The sequence below is a fragment of the Oncorhynchus kisutch genome, linkage group LG25, assembly GCF_002021735.2.
Source record: "Oncorhynchus kisutch isolate 150728-3 linkage group LG25, Okis_V2, whole genome shotgun sequence".
In the NCBI taxonomy this organism is placed as follows: Eukaryota; Metazoa; Chordata; class Actinopteri; order Salmoniformes; family Salmonidae; genus Oncorhynchus; species Oncorhynchus kisutch.
In genome coordinates, this window is record NC_034198.2 from 10,467,532 (window position 1) to 10,479,750 (window position 12,219).

A 12,219-nucleotide genomic window follows, 5' to 3' on the forward strand; every position below is an offset into this window, starting at 1 on the left:
ATTCCTTACTGATGTGGAACTTGACGCTCTAGACCCGCTCCACTACAGCCCTGTCGATGTGGACAGGTGCGCTCTCGGTTGGTGTTAACTGCAGTCCATGATCAGTTCCTTTGTCTTGGTTTGGAACTGAAGCAAAAGAAACCTATAGCTTATGTCTCCTTGTACAAGATATCAGAGTAGAGCCCTGGGTAACTTCAGGCAGACCTGATTCTGTCCAATCACACCAATCGAGATGTCCTGAAATACACTCACTGATACACAATGGACAGTACAGACCTTTACAGAATATACAAAAGGGCCCAAGATGCTCACTGCATAGGTACGGAATTACAATAGTTTCCCTAACATTGAACACATTTTCATTAAATTATTAATATTTCCACTTGAAGGTCATTAATAATCACTTAAGAGACTGAAATATGAAGAAAAAAAAGGCTGTTACACAGATGGGATCGGTGCAGAAGAAGGCTTTTTATTCCATTCATCTGACTGTATCAGGTGATTCAATTGTTCATTATTTCAAGGCTGGTTGACTCCGTAAAAGCTTCAGAAATACATGAATTATCTCCCTGGATAGAGAGACTTGAAGCCATTCAGCCTAAAAAAAAATGTAAAAAGTGTTTGTCACGCTCGACCAGTGCCATAAACTGGACGAGAAAACGAGATCGTCTTGCCTCCTCAATGTAAAATCCACCGTGAAGGGACTGTTGAACTTATGGATGGTTCAAACTCTGCAGAGCAGCACATTGAAAAGTGAACATTGAAAAGAAAAATCTCTTCATTTCCTCAAAAACAGGTGAAGTATTATGATGCTTAATTAATACACTTTCTAGTATGAAAAATGTGTGATTCATTCTGTAATTGACAATTGTTAACAGCGGTTGTTCAACCAAGGTCAACTTTACAAATGGATATTTTGTAAACCAAAGAGATTTAATTACTTTTACGACACCTACCATTTGAACCAGAATCCTTCCATTTCACTACTGTAATATTACTTACACATTTTACACAAATTAGGAAAATGTAAGCGGCCAAGGTCAGGAAATAGCATTTTTCAAAGTTTGGACTGACAATTTCATAAGGGGTGAAATACACTCGCACACATCCACAAACAAACACACAGTTCTTTCCGAAGTACTTCTAAGTATAAGGCCTGCAAGTCAACAAACTCTTCTCGACTTCCATCTCCCAAGTTTCACAGAAGAGACAAGGTCAGAGGCATCCACAGTGATAAGAAGCTCATTTAGCAGGTCTCCATATATCCAGGAAAAACATCAGTATCACCTCAACCAGATAATTCAACGAGGGCCGAATTCCTTGAGCAACATCGCCATCTGGTGTCAGCAAAAAGGGAAGACAGCTCCTCTAGTAAGTTCTAGTTGGACACTATGGCACACTAAAATCCCCAAAAAGGTCTAAAATCTACATTCTCAATGTATATTTTCAAACCTAAAGTCTTGTAAATGTGGCACTCAAGCATTGTCAAGCTTGCTATTGGTCCGCTTATAGGCTACCCACTGAGGCATTTTAGATCATAGCCACTTTAAGGGAAAACACTATGCTCAACATTCAAATATCTACAGTTTATAAATGTATTATGCCCATCTCTCAGTTGTCACCTACAGTCCATGCAGTCTGAGCTCAGCCAAAATAGATGTCGAGTGCATTTAGAGGGACTCAGATGTCTGTGGACATAGCCTCCCGATGGTGGAAAAAAACTTTGGCGGTACCTTTGAAGATGGAGGGTCTGTTTACCCAATAGGTTTCATTAAATTAAGCCTCCATTAGGCCTCTCTTCTGCTTGATCAAAGGCATCGCTAAGAGGCATGGCATTCTGTTTTCCCCGACTTAAACGCATCTCCTCTATCAAACTGTTTTTTTCTCCTTAGTTTTTTTTGTCTGTGTGGGGGGGGGGGGGGGGGGGTGTTGGTTGTGCCAGCTTCCCCTTTGGCTGATGCAAGGCCCATCTGCAGGGGTCCTCTGGCTTTTAAGACCCCTTGTCTCTCTATTAACAAAATGAAGCTGTCAACCAGCAAACAAATTGCAAATGCACCTCCGGGATGTCCGTCTGATAACGTGTGCTCTTTTTTTTTTTCCATCCGTCTGGAAAAATGGCCAGGTTATTGAGGTCAGGCTTTCCCCAGTCTGGCATAAAAGAACGGGGCTCAATCTGGCGCGCTGGTGGCGTGAACACTTCAAACCGCAGGCGAATGAGAGGATGAGAGAGGGGGGTTAAGGGGGAAGACACCCTAGGGAGCCAGTAGTGGGAGAAGAGGTTGAGGCCTTTATTTCCAGGGGAAGCACAACAAAGACTGCTTTTTTTATGAAAAAGAGAGGAGATGGCCTTTTTTCGCAGGCTGGCACCCTTTAGAGCTGGGTGTCCTGTGCTTATCTGAAGTGGGAGCACCAGCTTTGGGAGAACTCATCAGCTTTAGCGGGAACTAGAAATGGAGCCTGAGTGAAAGTGAGATATCCTGCTACAAATGCACCCCCCCAAAAAAACTAACTTTTAGAGCAGATTGTTTTATCAACAGAACAGGGTTTCAAACAGGCTGGGGAGGACACAGCTCTCCAATAGTAAGTGCACAAAGTTGAAAAGCAATACTAAAAATGGGTTTGATCTAGTTTATCCACAATTATTAAAAACAGCACATAAATGACACAATGTTGCGCTGGGTGTAAGGCCACCCTTAAATCGGACTCCACTGTCAAACCAACGTTTACTTTTACTGTAGTATTGTTGTTTCACACACATCTTTTTCTGTGAGAAGGGTATGTGACTAGGCCTATATATTTTCTGTGAGAAGGGTATGTGACTAGGCCTATATATTTTCTGTGAGAAGGGTATGTGACTAGGCCTATATATTTTCTGTGAGAAGGGTATGTGACTAGGCCTATATATTTTCTGTGAGAAGGGTATGTGACTAGGCCTATATATTTTCTGTGAGAAGGGTATGTGACTAGGCCTATATATTTTCTGTGAGAAGGGTATGTGACTAGGCCTATATATTTTCTGTGAGAAGGGTATGTGACTAGGCCTATATATTTTCTGTGAGAAGGGTATGTGACTAGGCCTATATATTTTCTGTGAGAAGGGTATGTGACTAGGCCTATATATTTTCTGTGAGAAGGGTATGTGACTAGGCCTATATATTTTCTGTGAGAAGGGTATGTGACTAGGCCTATATATTTTCTGTGAGAAGGGTATGTGACTAGGCCTATATATTTTCTGTGAGAAGGGTATGTGACTAGGCCTATATATTTTCTGTGAGAAGGGTATGTGACTAGGCCTATATATTTTCTGTGAGAAGGGTATGTGACTAGGCCTATATATTTTCTGTGAGAAGGGTATGTGACTAGGCCTATATATTTTCTGTGAGAAGGGTATGTGACTAGGCCTATATATTTTTTGTGAGAAAGGTATGTGACTAGGCCTATATATTTTTTGTGAGAAAGGTATGTGACTAGGCCTATATATTTTTTGTGAGAAGGGTATGTGACTAGGCCTATATATTTTTTGTGAGAAGGGTATGTGACTAGGCCTATATATTTTTTGTGAGAAGGGTATGTGACTAGGCCTATATATTTTTTGTGAGAAGGGTATGTGACTAGGCCTATATATTTTTTTGTGAGAAGGGTATGTGACTAGGCCTATATATTTTTTTGTGAGAAGGGTATGTGACTAGGCCTATATATTTTTTGTCTTAAGGATATGTGACTAAGAACAATTTGGAATCCACTGACCTAGACTTACTCTCTTCTCCTTCACACTTAACGTATGAGAATGTTGGCTATAAAAAGGTGACAAAAAAGGGGTCTCCTCGCATCGAATAGCACGCGCTCAAAAGAGCATAACAGACAACAAAAAACTGTGAGGAATGCGAATTAGCCGTAATATCCGACACAGCAGGTGCTAATTGCTTGATAATTAACCACGGCTAGTGTCGAGAGAGAAGCTAAAGATTAATCATCAGCCAATTAAAATGCCCACGGCGAGGAAAGCGAGCCCTCTCAAAAGACTGGATATCTCTTCTGTGATCTGAGAGCGACCAGACTTTCAGAAGCAGAGCAACAGATCACTAGCACCTGATATTTCTCAGTTTTGCGTGCTTGTTTGTTTAATATTTCGGATCGTGTTTGGTAGGTGCTTTTACCAAGAAGCAATTGATATCGCATACACCTGTTCAGTTTCACATTTGAAATCCACCTCTTGGAAAATGAAAGGCTAAATATCCTCACAAGTATGAAGGGGAACGATCTGGACAGAAGTTGCACAGTTAAATGAAACCACAAGGAAGCTGAGGGCGTTCGGAAGAACCGTACACAAAGCAACACAATCCCCAAATGTAAACCTGGGGATGTTAACCTTGATTTAGGGGGCCAAGAGGGCACCCTCATACAATACTTGCATCTAATGGGAGTAATGTCAGAAAGTAAAACAGGGAGCCTAAAATACAAGTTAAAGTTAAAACACTTGGCTCCTCATTAAAGGTTTCATATGCGTCGAGTGGGGTTCGAGACGGACAGGTTGCGGTTTATGAATTACTAACCAAGGCCATGTTCTGTAGCATCGACACAAGCCTGCTCTCTACGGATGATACTTGGGCTTTCAAAAACGGAGAGAGCGGAGAAAAGAAAAAAAAATTGAAAAAAAGATCCACAGTGGACACGCCACTGGCCTTCAGTTTCAGTCCGAGTGTGGTGTTCGTGAACGAGTGCGCGTGTGTCTGTTTGAGAAAGTGTGAGCGTTTGTGAGAAGGTGCAAGTATGCTCACAACTTGGCCTTTTTATAATGAATGTGCAAGTTCCTGAATTCAATTCCTGTACACACAAACACACACACACACTATAAACTTCAATTAAATGTCTCAAATAGCCACCTGTCCCTTTTGATAGCCGGGCATCGGCACACATTTGAGCAAATAAACACCTGTTTCAAACAAACAACGGGTCTGAATGAACTGGTTAACGAGTGATCTTCAGTGAGTACTGTAAAGATTGCGCAGAAGAAGATAAAGGAGAGCAACATCATTTCCTTGGATGAGACGTTGTGGTTTGACATGGTCGGCTCAAGTACCAACAAGATCTCATAGTCTCACTTTAGCATTCAACGTTTGTCTGGAGGGAAATTAGGCTTGGGCGGTATACCGGGTCATTTGGATAAAAATCGACTGGATGGGTTTTCAAGACAGTCAATATGTTCAAAACTCTTTCTTTTAAGTTTTTCAACAAATTTTCATATTTTTTGCCACTTAAATGAATGCCTGCAGTCAACTTGAGCAAAACATTAGGAGAGAAAGCAGATTGTGTACTTAAATTCACCAGTGACAATATTTTAAATTGAGCAAAAATAGTAAACGCAACATGCAACAATTTCAAAGATTTTACTGAGTGAGTTACAGTTCATATACGGAAATCAGTCAATTGAAATTAATTAATTAGGCCCTAATCAATGGATTTCACATGACACTTTTCAGATATGCATCTGTTGGTCACAGATATATATATATATATATATTTTTTTTTTAAGTAGAAACGTGGAAAAGAAAACCAGTCAGTATCTGGTGACCACCATGCTGCACAACATCTCCTTCACCTAGAGTTGATCAGGCTTTTGATTGTGGCGTGTGGCATGTTGTCCCACTTCCCTTCAATGGTTGTGCAAAGTTGCTGGATATTGGCGGGAACTGGAACATGCTGCCGATCCAGAGCATCCCAAATATGCTCAATGGGTGACATGTCTGGTGAGTATGCAGGCCATGGAAGAACTGGGACATTTTCAGAGTCCAGGAATTGTGTACAGATCCTTGTGACATGGTACCATGCATTATCATGCTGAAATATGAAGTGATGGTGGTGGATTAATGGCACGACAATGGGCCTCAGTATCTCCGTGAATTCAAATGGACATCAATAAAAATGCAAATTGTGTTTGTTGTCCTTAGCTTATGCCTTCTCATACCATAACTCCACCGCCACCATGGGGCACTCTGAAACCGGGTTTCAGCCGTGAAGAGCAACCTTCTCCAGTGTGCCAGTGGACATCGAAGGTGAGCATTTGCCCACTGAAGCCGAAATGCAGTCAGATCAACACCTTGGTGAGGACGACAAGCACACAGATGAGCTTCCCTGAGACTGTTTCTGACAGTTTGTACAGAAATTCTTCAGTTGTGCAAACCCACAGTTTCATCAGCTCTCTGGGTGGCTGGACTCAGACAATCCCGCTGATGAAGAAACCAGATGTAGTGGTCCTAGGATGGCATGGTTACACAGTTGGAAGTACTACAATATTCTCGAAAACAACGTTGGAGGCGGCTTATAGTAGAGAAATGACCATTCAATTATCTGGCAACAGCTCTGTGGGACATTCCTGCAGTCAGCATGCCAATTGAATGCTTCCTCAAAACTTGACATCTGTGGCATTGTGTTGTGGGACAAAACTGCACATTTGAGTGGTCTTCTATTGTCCCCAGCACAATGTGCACTTGTGTCATGATCATGCTGTTTAGTCAGCTTCTTAATATGCTACACCTGTCAGGTGGATGGTTTGTCTTGGCATAGGAGAAATGCTTACGAACAGGGATATAAACACATTTGTGCACAAAATATGAGAGAAATAAGCTTTCTGGTATCATTTATTTCAGCTCATGAAACATTGGAACAACACTTTACATGCATTTATATTTTTGCTCAGTGTATATTATGAAGCTTATCGTAGTTTCCCAGAACAGTTGAAACAGTCACGTGTTTATTTCTAAAAAGCATAATGGTAGAAAGCCGGAGCTTGTGAGTCCAGCTGTGCATTTGGTTTAACTTGCTAGTTAACTAGGTAAGTGGTTGAATTAATAAGGAGATTGGGCATCATGATGATGATGATGATAGCTTTCTGACGTATTTGAGAAGTCAAAGTGCTTTGGATGAGTTCTGTACAGCTGCCATCTTGATTTCCTTGCGTTCATTTTTTCTCCTCTCCGTTCTTGCCTGTCTGCTCCTCACCCCTATTCTCTGAGCAGAGCAAGCAGGAACATTGCCATAGCGACTCCACACAGACGCAGCATGTACACATGCTGCTTCAGAGCCAGTTCTCTTCCTCCTTCAGACAGGCATGCGTCAAAACTGTTCATTTGCACATCTCCCGTCCAAACTCACCAAAAATGACATTTCGGTAGCCACTACCTATATTTGTAATTTCGTTTGCGCTCGTTAGCATATTTAGCTAGCAGATTATATTGAAACTCGCTATTAGTTTGTGAAACGTCAAACACAGTCTATCTGCAACTGAGAGGGGGGGGGGGGGGGGGGTACAAGGCGCAAGGAGGCACAACAAGTGAGAGAATGGTGCTGAAGCGAATGATAGGCAACCCAATTTTTTTTTTCACCTTTATTTAACCAGGTAGACTAGTTGAGAACAAGTTCTCATTTACAACTGCGACCTGGCCAAGATAAAGCAAAGCAGTGCGACACAGAGTTACACATGGAATAAACAAACATACAGTCAATAATACATTAGAGAAAGTCTATATACAGTGTGTGCAAATGAGGTAGGATAAGTGGGGGGGGTCAGGCAATAAATAGGCCAATATGGTGAAATTATGACAGTATGGAAAATTAAACACAGGGGTGATAGATGTGCAGAAGATGAGTGTGCAAGTATCGGTACTGGGGTGAGTCTTTGCAAGTCTGATCTGTGATGGATTTGTTATCATAAATGTTTATACTGGTCATTATAAACAGTGTAGTATATTGAACATTTTAATGAGTAAAAGCTGTGTACATTAAGGAAATAGACGCCTGGCTTAAATAGAATCCTGTCTCTAATATACGCTGGTTGTGTTCATTGATTGAAGCAAATAAAAACCTGGGATATTAATTGAAGTTTTATGGGTACATGTTACAATTCGTCAAATTTCTGCCCTGCTATAGCTGCCCCGGTCAACTGTAAGTGCCATTATTGTGAAGTGGAAACGTCTAGGAGCAACAATGGCTCAGCCGCGAAGTGGTAGGCCACACAAGCTCACAGAATGGGACCTCCGAGCGCTGAAGCACCTAGTGCATAAAAATAGTCTGTCCTTGGTTGAAACACTCACGACCGAGTTCAAACTGCCTCTGGAAGCAATATCAGCACAATAACTGTTAGTCGGGAGCTTCATGAAATGGGTTTCCATAGCCGAGCAGCCTCACACAAGCCCAAGATCACCATGCGCAATGTCATTCTAGACGATTCTCTGCTTCCAACTTTGTGGCAACAGTTTGGGCAAGGCCCTTTCATGTTTCAGCGTGACAATGCCCCTGTGCACAAAGCGAGGTCCATAAAGAAATGGTTTGTCGAGATCGGTGTGGAAGAACTTGACTGGCATGCACAGAGCCCTGACCTCACCCCCATCGAACACTTTTGGGATTAATTGGAATGTCGACTGCGAGCCAGGCCTAATCGCCCAACATTAGTGCCCAACCTCACTAATGCTCTTGTGGCTGAATGAAAACAAGTCCCCGCAGCAATATTCGAACATCTAGTGGAAATCCTTCCCAGAAGAGTAGAGGCTGTTACAGCAGCAAAGGGGGGACCAACTCTATATTAATGCCCATGATTTCAGAATGTAAGGTGTCCACATACTTTTGGTCATGTAGTGCATCACTAACCCTATTCTACAGCTGGAGGGAAGACTAAACATGTAAGTTGGGATTTGCGTTATGGATACCACAGGGCATTATGCACTCGTATAGACTGTGTGTGTGTATGCGTAGCTATATACCAAGATGAATGAGGTATTACAGTAAGGTGGGGTACTCACAAAGTCTTTCTCCAGCTTCTCCATCTCCCCCTTGTAGCTCTTCAGTCTGCTCTGGTACATGCCTCTGCTCTGGATGGGGATCTCACGCACCTCCAGATCCATCTGCTCCATCTAGGTCCAGCAATCAACTATTTATTTCACTATTTAAATGATTTAAACAGACATTATATTGGCTAAAATGGCTACAACAACGTAGATGTAAACTGTGTAATTATTCTATCATTATTCTGGAAATATGTCAAAACAAAATGTACAATACGAGACTTGTTAAACTGAACTTACCACACACTATACTGTTGAGTATGTATATGTTTAGTATGTAGTGACTACACTGTGAATTAAATGTGTTGAAATGAATTTATATTTACACACACACACACACACACGATGTAATGAAATTATACCAAAAATAGTGTTGCACAAGAGTCTTTTGATCAACATCAAGAGATTATGAAGATTTAAACTAAAATCAACGCCTGTAAAACATCTTAACATGAGGTACTTCAGTAGCCTTAACTTTAATCTGTTTCAGAATTGATTCGTTGAAACATTGACTGCTCCTCTTCGTGTCATTCATCAATGATGAAAAAAGTTATGACAGAAAGGCAGTTTGGCAAATAAATATGATACAATCCATTTGAAAACCCTTCATTTTAAATAGAGAGTACATTAGGAGGTACACGGAGACAAGACTTTCTGAGGTGAATTTGGAGAAGCCTAATCAAGATGACATAATAACACAACTACGTCTAGCATTTACACGTTAGTTCACTTCCTTCATATTTTTAAACATGACGTGAAGACTCCTTCCAAATAACTGCTTGAAATGTGTCACCGGTATGTCACTTAAAAGCGAATTATCATTAATGTGATCACGCCATTATCACGCTGAGCAGCCATCCGCCACGTGAAGTGCTTGTGTGTCAAGTCACCGTTAGGATTACACAGGTGTCATTGTCTGCGTTCGCCAGTGAAATTGTCTCGTTTCCTTTTCCAAATTCATTATTTAGAAAATGGGAAGAGCGGAAATTACTGATCAAAGACGTACCAATTCTCTGACTTCTTCAAGCTGTTTGTCGACATTTAGAACCAGCTGTGTCTTCTCCTCTGAAAGGGAAACAGTAGCAACATATTGATCAGTCGACAGAGGAGCAGTTCTTTATGACAACCCAACTCCCCCGCAACGGGGGGAGAGATAACAACACACACCAGAATGCATTTGAAGATATATTTACACATTCTCTCCACACGCCGATCCACATTAGATGTCTCTTGTTTATCCACGTGTAAAAGGCCTTTGTTGGCTTTTATAGAGGAGCAACGAGACACCTCTTGCCAACTCAAAAAAGAAAAGGAGGTGTCAGCTTTACTAGGTTGCCAAATTTTCTAACTTTGAGTCCCACTAAGAATTACTCAAATGAATTACTAAAATGCTCCATGCTCACCTGGTGGCATCTATTGCACATGATTACTTGAAGCTCATTTGGCCTCAAGAGTTTAATGTGGAACCTTGTAAATTATTGTGTGATCTAAAAATTCTGGCTGAACTAATTCTGTTGTGTAGCAAATAGAGATGGGCATTAGACATAATTTCTATGTTCGAGTACATGCTACATAAAATAATTTTGCTGACTCGCATGTTAGCGTGAAACGGGTCTGAAGACAGAAAAAGTTTGCTGAATGCTTTCGGGTTTTTCCCAATTACTGGTTCTATTACACAACTGAAAACTAAATATTTCCACTGCATTTGACGAACTCCACAAACAAAATCTTAGTGTTTCACATTCGGTCAGTGCTTGTAAATTGTAACCTGCTCAATAGTTGCATATGTACATTTCGAGCAATCTAATACAAATCTTGAATCGAGAACTCGCACCCATCCACAACAGCAGCAGTTAAATATTCCTAATATTCTCCATTCCGGACATATATTTGCTTTTTCAAAAGTAAACTGATACTTTGATGGCCCAGAGTTGAAAACAACATCTAAGAAGTCGAGGATCATTATGAAGACCCGGGCCTGCTGTGGTAACAAAGTTTGTTAAATAGGCTAGACCTAAATTGGCCATATTTTCAATAATTGAAAAGTGGAGCCCAGACTTCCAAAGAACTTCCAGCTCAAAAGCAATCCACAAGGCTAGCCTATCAGTGATGGAACATAACAGTGTGAAAACCAAGTGAAGATCAAAAAAAAAAGTTTGCCCTATGGGTCTGCAATGCCCTTTGCCAGTCATCAAATCCATTTTTAAAACCTATGTACAACCTCACAGCCTACACAAGTAAACAGCCAGAGGCGATTCTCCACAAGATAAGGTATAGACCGCGCCAGGCACTGTACATGGCAAAGAGGAGCCTGAAATATACATGGCAATTTACTATGAGTACCGCAGACCGACGGGCGGACGAGTAGTTTTGGAAAATGCAGCAGCAAAGCAAAAAAAAGTTGGAGCTCGGAGAGCCTCTTCATCTCTGCTCAATATTTAATCGCTAGTGACTGACAGGCCTTCAGCTTTCCATAAACACTCTTAAGGGAGGAGGAAAAAAAACTATACAAAATAAAAACATTTATGTTTAATGGAACTAGACCTTGCATTACATTGTATTGTATTCTTATTCAAAACTCAATCCCAAGTTTTTCCAGACGGAAACGAAGCAAAACAAAAACAAATCATCCATTTGATTCTCGCGTGAATGCTGAAGGCTTGGCCAAGACACCGTCAAGGACGTTTCTTAGCATGCCACAACCATTATCAGTAATTGTACATATGTGACATCCAGCAGCGGCAACAAAAAGGTCTTTGTCAAAACTATTGTCGACATATGAAACGGAGGGCTGTCAGCCAATGGGCACAATTCAGGCACTCGAGGGGGAGAAAAATAAATGAGAAATGGTCTTCGTGAGTAGGAATGGAATTGAAATTCAAGTGCAAACTGTTCTGGTAGGAGAAGAGGACACAGAACAATTACCACTGGGTATGATGGGCTTCCGCCTTTGTTCGTATTTGTAGAGGCTTATTTTAACACGCGCGACATAGGGTGGTGGGAAACATGGCGACATTACACTGTGAAAGATGCATTGTTTCTGCCAAGAAGCCAATTCAAAACATTGACCATTCAAATCAGATGGAAATTCCCATCAGCTAGAGCATAGCAAAATAAACAAGCAATAGACCTTCGAAAAATATGAGCTAAGGAAAGGAAAACGTTCAGTGGGTGAACCTGTGCCCTGTGAATAGGTAGACAGCCTTTGGTTTGCAAATAAAGTGTTCACTTAACAATTAGACCAGAACAGGTACATTTACAGTCATGGTACACGATTTTAGGCTCTCAAGTCTCTATTGGTTTCAGTTAGCCTAGAGGGAATTCCAAAAAAGGTGAAATTATTTAAAAAACGGCGACTGTGACAGAAAAGTTAGCAATATAA

At 41.2% G+C, this 12,219-nt stretch overlaps 1 protein-coding gene across 6 annotated transcripts in view; it reads right to left on the minus strand.

Moving 5' to 3' along the window:
* LOC109869920 (vesicle transport through interaction with t-SNAREs homolog 1A-like) overlaps positions 1 to 12,219 on the minus strand; it is a 169,897-nt gene that overhangs the window by 153,429 nt on the left and 4,249 nt on the right. For all 6 annotated transcript variants that reach the window (XM_031804696.1, XM_031804695.1, XM_031804697.1 and 3 more), the window contains exons 2-3: positions 9,844 to 9,902; positions 8,796 to 8,906 (exon numbers count right to left, since the gene is read on the minus strand). In XM_031804696.1, the coding sequence (XP_031660556.1) occupies positions 8,796 to 8,906; positions 9,844 to 9,902 (170 nt within the window). The remainder of the gene's footprint in view (positions 1 to 8,795; positions 8,907 to 9,843; positions 9,903 to 12,219) is intronic.